Below are 16,754 nucleotides of genomic sequence, written 5' to 3'. Positions count from 1 at the left end.
TGTCTGCACAAACAGTTAGAAACCGACTCCATGAAGGTGGTATGAGGGCCCGACGTCCACAGATGGGGGTTATGCTCACAGCCCAACACCGTGAAGGAAGCTTGGCAATTGCCACAGAACACCAGAATTGGCAAAGTCGCCACTGGCGCCCTGTGCTCTTCACAGATGAAAGCAGGTTCACACCGAGCACGTGACAGACGTGACAGAGTCTGGAGACGCCGTGGAGAGCGATCTGCTGCCTGCAACATCCTTCAGCATGACCGGTTTGGCAGTGGGTCAGTAATGGTGTGGGGTGGCATTTCTTTGGAGGACCGCATAGCAATCCATGTGCTCGCCAGAGGTAGCCTGACTGCCATTAGGTACCGAGATGAGATCCTCAGACCCCTTGTGAGACCATATGCTGGTGCAGTTGGCCCTGGGTTCCTCCTAATGCAGGACAATGCCAGACCTCATGTGGCTGGAGTGTGTCAGCGGTTCCTGCAAGATGAAGGCATTGAAGCTATGGACTGGCCCGCCCGTTCCCCAGACCTGAATCCGATTGAGCACATCTGGGACATCATGTTTCACTCCATCCACCAACGTCACGTTGCACCACAGACTGTCTTGGAGTTGGCGGATGCTTTAGTCCAGGTCTGGGAGGAGATCCCACAGGAGACCATCTGCAACCTCATCAGGAGCATGCCCAGGCATTGTAGGGAGGTCATACAGGCACGTGGAGGCCACACAATACTGAGCCTCATTTTGACTTGTTTTAAGGACATTACATCAAAGTTGGATCAGCCTGTAATGTGTTTTTCCACTTTAATTTTGGGGGTGACTCCAAATCCAGGCCTCCATTGGTTAATAAATATGATTTCCATTGATGATTTTTGTGTGATTTTGTTGTCAGCACATTCAACTTTGTACAGAACAAAGTATTCAATGAGAATATTTCATTCATTCAGATCTAGGATGTGTTATTTGAGTGTTCCCTTTATTTTTTTGAGCAGTGTATTTGGCCTTAAAGACCCAGCAAATAGCGAACATTGTCCTGATAGCCGAACTAGCTGCTTCAAGGTAAGGTTACATGAAATAATCAAATCTATGGTCGTGCAAGTCTGGCATCTGCCAAGTGTAATGTTCTGTGTTTCCCCAGGTGGGGAATCAGTGGTCTACCATCGGCGAACACCACCATATTTCCAGTGTGTTTTCCGGGAAGGGATATATGACATCTAAATGTTTTGGTTTGGAAAAAAAAGTCTGTCTGGCAAATCCCATTCTTTGGAAAGTTACTTGTCGAAAATTAAGATGTAAGTGAAAAATCTTTGAAATTCGGAAAGGGTGAGGAAAGGAAATGGTCTCCTGGGAAGAAGAAGATGCGTCAGTGTCGGTGGCATTCAAGATCTGCCGTACAGCTGTTGACCACGGAAGACAGCTTGGAGGCCTGCTCCTCATCAAAGTCATAGTCTGAACGGGAAATCTTGACTTTAAAGAAAACATCTTAGCATTGTGCTCCAGGAGAGAAGGGTGAAGGGGCAGGGGAGGCTGAGGGTTGGCTGGAGAGATCAGACCTCCTCCGTTTACAGGATCTGCCACGAGATCCTCCTGGAACGAGATCCTCCAGGAACGAGATCCTCCAGGAACGAGATCCTCCTGGAGCGAGATCCTCCTGGAGAGAGATCCTCCTTCCGCAGAGGCTTCTTCATCATCCGAAGGATCTGCCAATGAAGTTAAGTGACCCTACACATCCACGATGGATGTAGACAACTCAGAGAGGTCTGACACTACTGAGCGAACCCACTCAGGTTAGGGATCCAGTGGAGTTTGAGCTGATGTGACTGCGTGAGAGTTCGCTAACAGGTTGCCTAGGATCCACACAAGGATTCTTACTGACTGCCCGGAAACTTTTTTTTTTTTGCATACGACACAAGGACCAAAAATGGTTCAAAACTGCTCCATTTTTTTTTTTACATTTGAGAAGACACCAGACGTCTGAACGAAGCCTAAGGCTATGTGCACACGTTCAGGAAAATTTCAGCAGTGTTTCTGCACCTCCTGGCAGCAAAAATGCAGCAGAAAATCTGCAGCATTTTTTGATGCGTTTTTTGATGTGTTTTTTTTCAATGCATTGTATAGGAAAAACACAGGCAAAACCACACAAAGAATGGACATGCTGCTTCTTTTTCTGCACATGAAATTCAATCAGGAAAATTCCTGATCATGTGCACAGAACTTGCAAAATGTCATAAGAAACCATGGGATAAGGTTTGCAATGCGTTTTTTGGCCCATTTCTGCACGGAAAAAAGTCACAAAAAACGCACGGTGTGCACATAGCCTTAAAGTGCATAACAGCAGGATGAATACACTACGGATTTGTGTGCAGAAAATCCTCTGCATATTACTGTAGCAGCGTTGTGATATTTCAAGGAATCTCATTCATACGCCGCTGAAATAATCGGAAGCACGAAATCTGTCAATTTATTCTGCAAATATCACTGTGAATTTCACACTTGTATGGAAGATTAAGTGCCACAGGCAAGAATACAATACAATTCACGTCATAAGAATCAAAACTGGCAGAACGCTGGGGACTTCTTTTATAAATGACTTGGAATAGAGTAATACCGGTGCTACCACCCTCTAGTGCTGCAAAAAGCGAAAAAACAGATTAAAAAATGCAAACTGCGCTATGTGCACTTAAAAGAGAATCCCAACAATTGCTGACACACATATAAGTGATCCCACCCTGGTAAGATAGGATGATCCTACGAAAGCGGTCATCAAGAGTCCAAATATATTGCAATACAGTAATGATCCAATCAACAAACATAAAGGTAATGTATCTTGATTGTCTCTTTGTATATGGAGGAAGAAAATGCCTCGATTGACACTTTGCATAGAAACAATCAGCATGGATGAATATATAAATACTGGCCACTCTTACGGGAGGATAAAATAGTGGGGGATCTTATTCCCCAACATCCAAGCTTTGTGTGCAGAAAGGCCAGGTTTTATTGCACCTACAATAATTAACAATGCACTAAAATAGGTAAAAAAAAATAATGCAGATAATGGAGATTTATTTTTGGTGGTGCAGTTGGAGAGAGAGGTCAATCAAAAATGTATTCATTCATAAATATGGGGGAAACATATAAAATAAAAGACTGTATATCTTGTTACAGTACAGGAGTAATATGTTGTTTAAAATACCCTTGTGATAAGGTCTAAACGAGACCTACGTATCAGATTGAAAGCGCATGCCTATAATATTAAAAAACGATTTATAGGCCATCCCCTTAATAAGCAGATTCATAAAGCAATAGGAAAGGTACCTCCTTTTGGGGAATAGAGAGGGTTAAGCATCATTGGAGGGGAGGCAATTATTTGCACCAATTGTCTAGAGCTGCATCTGATGGTGGAAGATAATAATCCTCTAAAATAAGACAGTAAAATGTCTGAAACTGATAAGTAATGGGTAAATCCTCCCCATCAGCCTGGTGACAGCCAGGATCCTGGAGAGGTGATATTACACAGCAACATTTACAGCACACGTCAAACTCTGGCCCGCAGGGTGAGTATATTTGGCCCGCAAAGCCAGATGGGGCCATTATTCTGTATGGATGTCACGGGTGTGTCAGCTGTAATAGACAGTCGCTCTGGATCTGGCTATAGAAGGTCACTGCACTTGGCATTACAGATGCCTTCTTAATCCTTCTTCCTATAGGACCCAGCGGCAACCTCCCTCCTGCTGCTGATTGACACGCCCTTGCCTCTTAGTTAAAAACACTCAGTTCACTCCAGGGAATCGCCGGTGATAATTCTATATACCTTTGTGCAGGCTTAGAGCACTAGCAGTCGGCTATTTTCTTCTCTGGTGCCCTTGGAGGACAGTTGGCGTTACTCCTATGGTGTCTGCTAAAGCTATGTGTATCCCCTTTGTTTGTCTACCTTGTTGTCCTTAGTTTGTAGTGGGGCCTGACCAGTGCTCACCCCTCCCCCCTCCCTATCTAGGGCCAAGCTCTAGTGACATCCAGGGCTTAGGGTTCTGCTCACCGATAGGTATGGAACCTATATAGGGATGGAAGGGTAGGCAGGGTGATATTAGATCTGACTAGGGGTCTCCACTCCCCCTTTCCCTAGTGTTTGGGCTTCCTCCCCCTCTTCCCTTCGTGTTACACTTAGTCTTTCCCGCACCTTGCGTGGCAATGGAGCACTATACGGAGCTATTATACTGTATGGAGGAGTATGTGGGGCCATTATATTGTATGGAGCACTATGTGGGGCCCATTATACTATATGGAGCACTATGTGGGGCCATTATACTACATGGAGCTAAATGTGGGGCCATTATACTACATGGAGCACTATGTGGGGCCCATTATTCTGTATAGAGGGGTATGTGTGGCCATTATACTGTATGGAGGACTATGTGGGGCCATTATTCTGTATAGAGGAGTATGTGGGGCCCATTATACTGTATGGAGGAGTATGTAGGGCCATTATACTGTATGGAGGACTATGCGGGGCCATTATATTGTATGGAGGACTATGCGGGGCCCATTATTCTGTATAGAGGAGTATGTGGGGCCATTATATGTATGGAGGACGATGTGGGGCCATTATACTGTATGGAGGACTATGTGGGGCCATTATACTGTATGGAGGACTATGTGGGGCCCATTATATTGTATTCAGCACTATGTGGGGCCCATTATATTGTATTCAGCACTATGTGGGGCCCATTATATTGTATTCAGCACTATGTGGGGCCCATTATATTGTATTCAGCACTATGTGGGCCCATTATACTGTATGGAGCACTATGTGGGGCCATTATATTATATGGAGTTTGGCCCACGACTTTGTCCAACTATTTAATTTTGGCCCTCTGTGTATTTGAGTCTGACATCCCTGATTTACAGGGATCTTACCTTTGCAGATGTCCTTGTAGTTCTTTCATTAACTTGGTATTTTGATACGACAGATGGACCAAGGCCTCAGTTATATAATACAGTTGGATGGGTTTGCAAATATCTAGATGCTTCTGCAAGTGGAGGAAAATTCTAAAGAAAGAAAGAAAAAAAAAGTTTATAAAATGCACATTCCCCCTATGACTACTGTAGTGCCTAATGACGACTGCTCGGATCTCAATGTGTAACCCACGGTGAAGGAGCTACCTGCATGAAGACCACCATGGGTGACCAGCAAAGTGGAGACCAGACAAATTTAGGGTGGAGTAAGATTAAAGGGACAGTCCAAGCATATTAGTTCATCAATATCAGATCAGTGGAGGTCTGACATCCCCAAAGATCAGCGGTTATCAGCTCTGGCCAGATGCACACAATGTGCTCACCCGGCACAGCCCAGCTCTTTACTATCCGCTCCCGGGTATCGCATCTCGGAGACAAGCTCCTATATAAAGTCCTGGCCCCATGACGCCCCTATTGTCCGTCTCAGTGATATTTTTAGGGTTCTAGAAAGAAAAAATAGCAGTAAACCCAAAATTCCTACTTATGGATGAGAGCGTTGTTTTTACAGTCCATTTCCACCATTGCTTTCAGGACGAGCAGCAGTCGGCTCAGGTTCATCTCCTCGATGAAAGTCGGAAGCTTTTCTTCAAGTCTGGAGGGAAACGAACAAAATTTTGTAGACGTTATTATACAGAAATGACTTAGAGGAGCAGGCCACCTTTTCCCAGAGACAATGTCTTTGCATTTTGTCTTGTTTAGCCCTTTTAATCAGTATAGCGGACCAACAAAGGGATCCAATCAAGTGATGCCGGCGTAAAAAAAAATAAATCATTGACTAATGCCGAGTCCATTACTGCAGAGAGGCCAGATCTGGTGACTGCTGGGGATTACACAGCACAAGCTCCTCACCGAGCAGATCACATCTACTGTAAGGAGAGCAGGAAAGGATCCAGCCGTAGAAACAGGGTCCCAGATCTGGCAGCATAAACCTAGTGGCACAATCACTTTAAATCACGATCTATGTAAGTGAACATAGAAAAGTGTATTTAAAGGGGTCCTCCACCTTTGGGGAATTTTTTTTTTTTTTTACTGAAATGCATGTACAAAAAAATTTTCAATTGGGTTTCATTAAAAATGTTGCAGGGTTTGCCTTCTATAGCAATGGTATATAGCATTTTATATTGCAGGTTGCAGAATGAGTTAACTGAGAATTTTTCAGTGAGTGGGTTCTGAAAGTAAGTTTGTAACTCTTTGATCTGTCTTTTTTCCCAGAGCTCCTCTCAGCTGATTGCACTGAGAATGAAAAAGCCTTTAATAGCCAATTTTTTTTAAGGAATCCGAATTGTAAAATTAGCTTTTGGCCTCATATACTTGCATTTATGTTATTAAAAATAAAAAAAATAAACTGGTCTCCAAACGGTGACAACTCCTTAAGGGATGACTCACTACAAAAATTGTTGGACCTCATAAGACAAAAATTAAAGCATACTTCTCATTTCCGGTGACTTTTTAGAATAAGTGAGCACATGTATATGAGAAATAACACTATATATGACTTGTCTGCTGTATTTTTCACCAGATTTCCCCTCTCCAGGCTTTCTGTCTAATTTCCGGTTGTCTCTGAGCTAGTGGGTGCAGACTATCTGCTATGATGTCTCCCATACACAGCACACATAGGCATGAGGGATTCCTGCACTCCTGTCTATATGTAGCACATTTTCAGAAGCAGCATGGAGGACACTATTCGTCAGTACTGAGCAGTGTAGCTGTGAATCCTGCAATGAAGCCAGCTAAATCACTTTCAATTGGCTTGAGTAGATCTGGGCGAGATAAACACTTACTAGAAAGCAGAAGTATGATCTCTGCTCCTCCCTCCTCAGCTTTCCATAGACTTGAATAAGCAGCTGTAACCTGACACCTCAGTGAGATGGCAGCTGTCTTGTCTTGAATAAGACTGGATTTAGTTTTTTTTTTTCTCAGAGTGGATGGTGAGTTCAAGAAGGCAGGAGGGAAGAGATTAACTCAGGCTAAGTGCCCACGATGCAGGAATGCTGCTGATTTTTTCAGCATCTCCCTGGCAGGAAAAACGCATGCGGATTTTACATGCGTTTTTCCTGCCAGGTAGAAGCGTTTGTCAAGCAAATTTGCATGCGGGTTATCAAGCGTTTTTCCAAGCGATTTTAGCATCACTTGGAAACTGCTTGACAACTTGGTCACACTATATAAATCCATGCAACCGGCATGGATTTATATAGTGTGACCAAGTTAATAGTTAAAAAAAGAATAAAAATGGGAAAAAATAAAAAAATAAACATTATACTCACCTTCTGATGGCCCCCGGTCTTCTCTCCGGTGCGTCCTGGCTCCCCGGTGGCCCGCAATGGTGTAAAAGAACCTTCCATGACGTCATTTAGTCATGTGACAGGTCACGCGTCCGCTGAAGTCGGCGGTCGCGTGACCTGTCACATGACTAAATGACGTCATGGAAGGTCCTTTTACACCATCGCGAGACGCCGGGAAGCCAGGATGCACCGTACAGGAGACCGGGGGCCATCAGAAGGTGAGTATAATGTTTATTTTTTATTTTTAAATTCTTTTTTTTACAGGTACTATGGTACCCGGGTCTGGAGGAGAGTCTCCTCTTCTCCAGACCCGGGTACCATCCGCACATTGAATCACTTAATATCCGCATGTGCACATGTAATGATGCGGATATTAAGTGATTCAATGCAAGTCAATGGCGACAATTACGCTGCGTGTCTGCAAAAATAATGGACATGCTGTGGATTTTTGTGGAGAAAGAAGCAGATTTATATGATAAGATATATTACAAAGTTTTTTTGGCTGTAAAGTTTGATAAAAAGAGAGTCAATATTTAAGGTTGGACATAAAACTTTAGAAGAAACTTTTTCCATATGTGCAGAGTACTCGGCCAAGGTGAGATTGATGCTCTTTAGGACACTGACCTGTCTCTTATAGGATCAGATGACATTCTGCTTAAGGCATCAAACAGATCTGCAAAAGTCTCAGGATCATCACACGTCATTATCATTTCCACAAGTCTCGGCTTTGCCATAACCGGGAAGTCAGAACCGTTCAGCCGCAGCTGATGATACATCCCAGTGATGTTGCACAGGTTTTTGGCATCCATTGTTCCAATATTCTGTTTGAAGTAGTTGTCATATTTCTCCAGCAGGGAGACGTATGTGAACTTGTACTTGTAGAAAAGCCGTAACACCCTGAATGCGTGCCTGATGGCGGACGGGTCCAGTCTGTCCATGACGGACTCGGTCTTTTCGATCAGTCGTTCTTGCAGGCTCAGTGAGCTCACTGCTTGCAAACAGACCAGGAGACAGGACAAAGCTCTAAAAGAAAGAAAGAAAGTTAGGTCTGAAATGTGACATTAGACCAGATATTGACTGTATATACTACAATGATACAAAGCAGCACAGCTAAAACGACAAGGGGACCTTAAAAGGGGTTTTACGGTTTTAGTAAGCCAGTGTCTGTACAGAAGCAATTTGGTTTAAAAAAATACAAAAATTGTGCTTTACTCATCCTCTCCCGGTCCATAACTGCCGATGTCCATTATTGGGTACAGTGCTGAAGCCAATCAGCGAGCTCGGTGGTTTTGAGAGGCTCATGCCGAGACATTAGGCTCAGTGATTGGCTGCAGCGCTGTTGATAATAACAGACAGCAGGAGCAGCGGCAGAGATGCAGCACATGGCCCCAAGGAGGATGCGTAAAGTTCAGTCGTGTTTTTTTTTAAAATCAGCCAGAAAGTGGAGTTTTCCAAAACTGGAAAATCCCTTTAACATACAATTTTACAATCTAAATCCACCTGTAATGAGAAATAACTTGAGCTGCACAATTTCCTTTGCTCCATACACAACTAAAGCTGCACCTGTTGCTTTAGATAAGCGATTTTCATCCTCATATGACAATCATTTAACAAATCGATTATGTTATATGACGATTTTTTTTAGATTCTTTAGGTGAAAACCCAAGCATGTTGGAGGGTTCAATAAATAGAAAATCCATAAATCTTGCACAGAATTAGAAAACAATGGCTGCTTTCTTCCTTAAACAGCGCCCCAGTGACCACAGTCTGTGTGCGGTATTGCGGCTCAGCCCCATTTACTGTCATTGCGCTGAGCTGCATTTCCAGACCGAAACGGGGTGGTGCGATTTTTGAAAGCAAAGGAGTTTTTCTAATTTTCCAGTTAAACCCAGGTCAACAGATACACATTTTATCTTACTACTAATAAAAAACAAAGTCACTTTGATATCTCAGTCTATAGAAAGGTGTTAAAGGGATTGTCCATTTTTAATTTTTATATTAAAAGAAAAGAATTTCACCTACAGGACGTTAATCATTTCCTGCCTGTGTCCCCCCCATCTTCCTGTTCCCTGCAGGTGATGTCTCCAGACCGCTGCAGCCAATCACCAAATACTGATTGACGAAGTATATTTTCTGGCTAAAAGTTTAAAATTCACAATAGTGAAGTCGCTAATGATATTTTTAATTGCTAAATGCTGGCATTTCAAAGCGATTTTGAACAATGATATTTTTTCCTGCATATAGTAATATGAAAATCTCTTGGAAACCTCTTGAAATTTTTGTAACAATTTATCTCTAGCAAAAATCGATCCAGCAATGGCCAGGAGTGGCCCTCGCAAAAAGAAAAAAAGAGGAAATTAATTTTCTACTTTAATGAAAACTTAAGAACTTTCTAATAAATTTTGAGACTTAACGCGGTATTCCCATCTCAAAGATCCTATCCCAATATGTAGTAGGTGTAATAATAATAATATTAGCAAATACTTCCAATTAGAAATGTAGTATAGTTTTTCTGATTCGCTAGGTCTCTTTCCTCATGTGCAAGCATTGCAGGACCTTAGGTATCCATGGTTACAACCACTAGCAACTAGTTAACTGTCACTATATCAGTGGACGTAACCATGGATACCTAAGGTCCTGCAATGCCTGCACATGAGGAAAGAGACATAGCGAATCAGGAAAACTATACTACATTTCTAATTGGAGGTATTATTATGATTACACCTACTACATATTGGGATAGGATTTTGGAGAGGGGAATACCCCTTTAATGTCTTAGAACTTCCTCCATTTTTAAAATCTGAGCTTGCTGTCAGGTTCTCTCTTTATCACTAGTCTGCAGGTCCAGGAACTATACTTACTCAGGGTCATCAGCGTCCTCCAGATTACTGTCCACAATCTTGGCTATGTGTCCCATGAGTGGACTAGTGGTCAGATCCTGTTTTTTCAAGCATACGGCAAATTTTGCTAATGTTGGAAAATCGAGCCTGGGTGTAAAAAGGAAATCCTCATCACAAGGTGCAGATTTACCTCTGCCGAAAAACTTTATATCATCCATTATCCCAAACCCCCTCTTGGACAAACGTGGAGCAGTTTCAGTAAAAAGCAGACCATCGCCACTCCAAATCCTAGACGACCCATCTAAAAGTCTTTTGTGAATGACTTCTCAAAATGAATCAGCTTCAAAACGCATAAAAAAAGCACTAAAATACCTGCGCTACAGTTCCATTTAGTAAGACCCTATAGAATCCGGGGTTAATGGACTGCTAGGTCTTGTTCACACAGTTCGAATTTTTTGCATATTTTCAGAGCAGATTTGCCTCAGTAGCAGCAACGACGTTTCAAAAATCTCATGCACACGCGGTGGAAAATTTCCTTGTGGAAACTAAATTTCATATGGTTAATTCTGAAGCATGTCAATTCTTTTGGTGGATTTTCATCACAGATTTCACTCTATAGGCCCCATTCACACGTTCAGTATTTGACATCAGTATTTGTAAGTCAAAATCAGGAGTGGAACAATCAGAGGAAAAGTATAATAGAAACAAGTCACCACTTCTATACAAATACTGATCGAATACTGAGCGTGTGAACGTAACCTTAATGTAAAAACAGCAGCAAATCTGCACCAAAATCGGCATGTAATACACTTGGATTTTGTTGAACATCTGGGACAGAATCTGCAACATATTATTATTTTTTCACATATAAGCAGAGATCTATGTGCCTCCTATTAAAAAAGACATGCTCCAAGACCTTCGTATGTACTGAAATGAACTCTATAAAGGAATTTAATTTGAAACAAGTCACCCATTAGAGCATTACACGGCGTCCCCAACTGTCCAGAAACAGGGCACTTTTTTCCCCCTTTTCGTAAAAAAATAAATAGATTGATGCATCCGTAACTTTTTTTTTGAGGCTGGAGAAATTTGTACACATTATTATGCCTGTAATTATCATCAATTTACGGTTCATATCTTCATATCAGAGTTATGGGCTGTAGACTTATATCGCTACTTAAAGGGGGTATTCCCATCTCCAAGATCCTATCCCAATATGTAGTAGGTGTAATAATAATAATAATAGAAAATACCTCCAATTAGAAATGTAGTATAGTTCTAATAATTAGCTATGTTGCTTATCCCATGTGCAGGGCATAGCAGTAGCTTAGGTATCCATGGTTACAACCACTCATATAGTGACAGTTGTTAGTGGTCGTAACCATGGATACCTAAGCTACTGCAATGCCCTGCACATGGGGTAAGCGACATTGCTTATCAGAAAAGCTATACTACATTTCTAATTGGAGGTGTTTGCTATTATTATTAGTTCTACTACATATTGGGATAGGATCTTGGAGATGGGAATACCCCTTTAATGATTTATTATGGTTTTCTAAGGTATGGGTAAAAAATGGGATTTTTTTTTAAGAAGTTATCCAGAAAAATATAAGAAGCAAGTGGGCAGCCCCCGATGTGCACACAGACCCCCTACACACCCCAGTATGGCTGAACTGCCTTTGTGTTGTGCAACTGAGGTCTATAGGCTTGGTTCACACTGAGAAAAAAAATGTAATGACCAATTCTTCGATTTGATCATAAAGTTTTCCTCTAAGCAATTATTATGTCAAAGTCAGAAATAGGAATGAATGAACGCACCGTTCTAATCGTCTCCAGCCTTCGACCACCAGCTGCTGTATTAACACATCGTGTGCCACCACCTGAAACCTGGATATTAAATGAGAGGTTAACGCAGCAGATTGCGGATCCTCAGATTGGCGATAACATAGAAGCTTATTTGTTGGCATCTGGCGATAATAATGGACGGAAAGCACAGTCTGTTTCTTACCTTATTAAATTGTGCAAAACATCCACCAGTTCTCGGTCATCTAGAAGATGAATCTTGTTCTGTGCTAAAGTGCGAAGCACAAGAAATTCCGGATGATCTGGAATTTGCCTAAAAGTTCTATATTTTTCTGGATTCCCCTCCTGAAAACACCAAAGCAGATTCACGGCGCGGCCCACGTGATGGACGGTCAGTGCAGAGCGGTTCATGCCGAGCAGCTGGAACACTTGATATTCCGTGGTGCACGACTTTAACTGCTCCAATAAGGAATCCGATCTTCCAATATGAGTCTGAAGCAGTCGGAGCGATAACCGGAAGGGACTCCTCCAATGAAACATGGCGGCGATCTATAGAGGAGCTGGCATTGTATTTCTATACCCCTAGAATAAAAGTGTTATGGGGTCATTTATCATCAACGTATATTAGAATAGAACAGACTTTATCATCTTCATGGCAATTCTTTGTTCCTCAGGCAAAGTTAGTGTAATAAGGGCTCATTCACACATCTGTTTTTCTCACACATGGAGAAAGAAAAATATGTTTCTCCAGCTTCTACATTCTGACAATCTAGTTTAAAGGGGGTATCTGGAATTAAAAAAAACAATAAATAACAAAAAAAAAATTAAGCAGCTTCAGTGCTGTTGCTTTGGTGGTCCTCGCCAATCTCGGTTTGCTTACTTAAGGTGCTGACATACTATAGATATACATGACCTCCGCAACCAATCACCATCCTCAGAACCACTATGCCGTCCACGTTAGCATCCGCACTAAGGACAGTAACTGTCTGCAGCAGTCACATACATGTACTTATGTTATTAATGTAGGGAAGTAAACAGAGACTGTCGGGATGCAGGAGATTGCACATGTGAGTATTGTTTTTTTTTGGGGGGGGTGTATTTTTTGTACTTTATTTTTAGCAGCATTTCTACTGCTACTTTGTTTTACTTTTTTTTTTTTAATTATCCTGGACAACCCCTTTAAGTCATGTTTATCTTGCCATAAACAGATCCAATGATAAATGATGGGGGAAATGTGTAATAGATGCTTATGGCAAACAATTAGGTCGCTGCTTTCATTTTTTTTCTTCCAACAGATAAAGTGGAATCGCCACTTTTACTTTGCATTAAAGGGGTTTTCCACTTTCAGAAAAGTGGTCCAGAATGATCTGATGTTAGTAAAAAAAAAAGCAAAACGCAAACAAATACAGAAACACTTACCCTTCTCCCCAGGTCCATCGCTGCTCCTCCACTCTCAGTGTTTTAGCAGCAACGATGACATTACAACTACAGCTCAAATCATCGATGCAGCCAATCGATGAGATCAAAAACTCAGGCCGTCTACATCCTGCATCCGCAAAGCTGCTAATCTAAGTGATTGGCTGCAGTGGTGATGTAAGCTGCAGTTGTAATGTCACCAATGCAGCCAAAACACAAAGATTGCAGCAGCAGGGGAGAGCCAGCACTAAACCCAGGTACAGGGAGTAGGAGTTTTGCTTTTTTACACTGGTATAGGATCATTTGGGGACCAATTTTGTAAAAGTGGAAAACCTCTTTAAAAGCAATGTATACCTTAGCACTGAATCATGTTTTCATTGTTTTTTTGCTTCATAAATGCAAAAAAGTTGAGAAACTTTCAAATTTGTCTTCATTCAAATTTTCTACCATGTTGCTGTTGAGCTTCTATGTGTTGTCAAGATGAGTGCTCTGCAAAAATGACACAAATCCATCAGAAAGCCTGCTCCCTTTTCTCAGTGTAAGGCCACGTTCACACGTTCAGTATATACATCAGTATTTGTAGCCAAAACCAGGAGTGGGTGATAAATACAGAAGTGGTGATGTGTTTCTATTATACTTTCCCTCTGATTGTTCCTCGCCTGGTTTTGGCTTACAGATAACTGATCGTGTGCACATGGCCTTAGGCCTCACTCACACATCCAGTGTTCATCCATGACTGCTTTCCGTGGTTTTCACGGATAGCACTCATACCTGTTATAGTCTATGGGGCCATTCACATGTCCATGATTAATCGCAGACCGAGTGGTCCGCAGAAAATCACAGAAACATATCCAATCATGGAGACATGTCCAAGTGCAGTCTGATTTTCACGGACTCTCAGAAAGGAGAAGGTCTAGAAACTTTTTTTTTCTTCACGTATGAGAAAAACAGATCAAAATAATAGATCTGATTTTCTCACGTAGGAGAAAAATGTAAGTAAGAAGCTTTAGATAATGCAGGAGGGAGGGAAAGAGGGTCGTACACAAATCTGCTTTGGAGAGAATTTCTCAGAGGGCAGAAAAAAACAGGCTATAAACCAGGAGGAAAGCATATGGAGAGGAAATAAGTGCAGGATAAAAACTACGCTGATATATAAAAGCAAGTGACAAAACAGCACCCCGAGTACAAACAGACCTGACATCCAGCCTGTATTACAGGGAGAGACACTCACACAAGAGAAAAATCTAAAACTATTCAGTCTGCAAACAGCATAGCCAGGGGATATGTAAATTAATGTAGGTTGCAAACAATATTTTCTTTTTCACTGTAAAAGTTTCCATAGGTTGTAAAGTAAAAAGTTGTGCAAATGTTGTATCTATTGTGATTTGAGGTGTGATTAATGTCACATCCTTACATTGGAGTGATATGTCCCACTCGGCACACACCATTAGTGGGCAGGATTCGATGGTGACCGTTTTCCGTTTCTATCCCAAAAATTATCATATTTTATTGTTTGCTCCTTTCAGTCTTCATTACATCAAACTAAATCTAACTGCGACTCCGATCCCTTTATAAATCATTACACAAACAAGGTTTCTCTCACTATAGAAGCATACAATAGCCGGAATGGACTATGTGCGCCTCAAAGTCGCGTTTATGACGTCATCTTGAAAGCCCTGCATTACATACACGTAACTCTCTCCACAATGAAGACGGTGACTGTGAGATTAACAGGTGCAATGTGTGAGCGGAATAATGGAAGACGCACAGATGTGCATGTAGAAGCGCCGTGCTGTGCACACGCCGCGGTCTTACGCTCATAGACTGTTGGGATCCCGACAGGATTCCTGGTAACTGCCGAGTTGACTTTCACTGACTATCACGTGTAAGGGAAGCGCCAGACAAGAGAAGCAAATAACCGAACTACCGATTGTCGCTTTGCGGTGTTTTCGCCTGCCGCCTGCTGGTGACCCAGTGTATTGCGCTGTAGGACAAAGTTGTGCCGAGAGAGTTACCAATAGCAACAAATCATGTTATTTTAATTTTCGAAATCAGGCCAAAAGGAAACAATAAGAGGCAGTATCAGGCTTGATAAACACACACTAGTGAGATTCTGAAATACACCTTTTGCACAAGAGAAAAAACAGAGAGAAAAAACAGAGAGAAAAACAGAGAGAAAAAACAGAGAGAAAAAACAGAGAGAAAAAACAGAGAGAAAAAACAGAGAGAAAAAACAGAGAGAAAAAACAGAGAGAAAAAACAGAGAGAAAAAACAAAAGAGAGAAAAAACAGAGAGAAAAAACAGAGAGAAAAAACAGAGAGAAAAAACAGAGAGAGAAAAAACAGAGAGAAAAAACAGAGAGAGAGAAAAAACAGAGAGAAAAAACAGAGAGGGGGAGGGGGGAGAGAGAGGGGGGGGAGAGGGAGGGGGGGGAGAGGGGGGAGAGGGAGGGGGAGAGAGGGGGAGGGGAGAGGGGAGGGGGAGAGAGAGAAGGGAGAGAGAGAGGGGGAAGAGAGAGAGAGAGAGAGAGAGAGAGAGAGAGAGAGAGAGAGAGAGAGAGAGAGAGAGAGAGGGGGGAGAGAGAAGGGAGAGAGAGAGAGAGAGAGAGAGGGGGGAGAGAGGGGGGGAGAGAGAAGGGAGAGAGAGAGAGGGAGAGAGAGAGAGGGAGAGAGAGAGAGAGAGAGAGAGAGAGAGAGAGAGAGAGGGGGGGGAGGGGGGAGAGGGGAGGGGGAGGGGGAGAGGGGAGGGGGGAGAGGGGAGGGGGGAGAGGGGGGGGGAGGGGGGAGAGAGAGGGGGAAGAGAGAAGGGAGAGAGAGAGAGAGAGAGAGAGGGGGGGAGAGAGAAGGGAGAGAGAGAGAGAGAGAGAGAGAGAGAGAGAGAGGGGGGGAGAGAGAAGGGAGAGAGAGAAGGGAGAGAGAGAGAGAGAGAGAGAGAGAGAGAGAGAGAGAGGGGGGGAGAGAGAGGGGGGGGAGAGAGAGGGGGGGAGAGAGGGGGGGGGAGAGAGGGGGGGGGAGAGAGGGGGAGAGAGGGGGGGAGGGGGGGAGAGAGGGGGGGGGGAGAGAGGGGGGGAGAGAGGGGGGGGGGAGAGAGGAGGGGGGGGGAGAGAGAGGGGGGAGAGAGAGGGGGGGGAGAGGGGGGAGGAGAGAGAAGGGGAGAGAGAGGGGGGGGAGAGAGGAGGGGGGAGAGAGAGGGGGGGAGAGAGAGGGAAGGGAGAGAGAGGGGGGGGAGAGAGAAGGGAGAGAGAGGGGGGGGGAGAGAGAGAGGGGGGAGAGAGAGAGGGGGGAGAGAGAGAAGGGAGAGAGGGGGGAGAGAGAGAAGGGGAGAGAGAGGGGGAGAGAGAGGGAGAGAGAGGGGGGAGAGAGGGAGTGAGAGGGGGGAGAGAGAAGGGAGAGAGGGGGGGTG

The 16,754-nt window shown here is 43.3% G+C and overlaps 1 protein-coding gene across 4 annotated transcripts in view; it reads right to left on the bottom strand.

Annotated features, from left to right (window-relative positions):
- The window catches only part of LOC141161737 (FAST kinase domain-containing protein 1, mitochondrial-like), a 36,195-nt gene extending 20,890 nt beyond the window's left edge, over positions 1 to 15,305 (bottom strand). Inside the window, exons 1-8 of one of the 4 annotated variants that reach the window (XM_073646995.1) lie at positions 15,167 to 15,305; positions 13,706 to 13,840; positions 12,141 to 12,517; positions 11,951 to 12,019; positions 10,154 to 10,279; positions 7,917 to 8,315; positions 5,492 to 5,602; positions 4,912 to 5,043 (exon numbers count right to left, since the gene is read on the bottom strand). In XM_073646995.1, the coding sequence (XP_073503096.1) occupies positions 4,912 to 5,043; positions 5,492 to 5,602; positions 7,917 to 8,315; positions 10,154 to 10,279; positions 11,951 to 12,019; positions 12,141 to 12,475 (1,172 nt within the window). In that variant the 5' untranslated portion in view covers positions 12,476 to 12,517; positions 13,706 to 13,840; positions 15,167 to 15,305. Of the gene's footprint in view, positions 1 to 4,911; positions 5,044 to 5,491; positions 5,603 to 7,916; positions 8,316 to 10,153; positions 10,280 to 11,950; positions 12,020 to 12,140; positions 12,518 to 13,705; positions 13,841 to 14,765; positions 15,075 to 15,119 lie in introns of those variants that run through there. The other 3 variants (XM_073646992.1, XM_073646994.1, XM_073646996.1) reach the window with 3 other exon arrangements.
- Positions 15,306 to 16,754: the final 1,449 nt, after the last annotated feature.

This window comes from Phyllobates terribilis, unplaced genomic scaffold (assembly GCF_046119375.1).
Source record: "Phyllobates terribilis strain yellow unplaced genomic scaffold, ASM4611937v1 Scaffold_9__5_contigs__length_417890890, whole genome shotgun sequence".
Classification (NCBI taxonomy): domain Eukaryota; kingdom Metazoa; phylum Chordata; class Amphibia; order Anura; family Dendrobatidae; genus Phyllobates; species Phyllobates terribilis.
The sequence above is the reverse complement of the archived record's forward strand: the minus strand, read 5'-3'. Positions and strand labels throughout refer to the sequence as shown.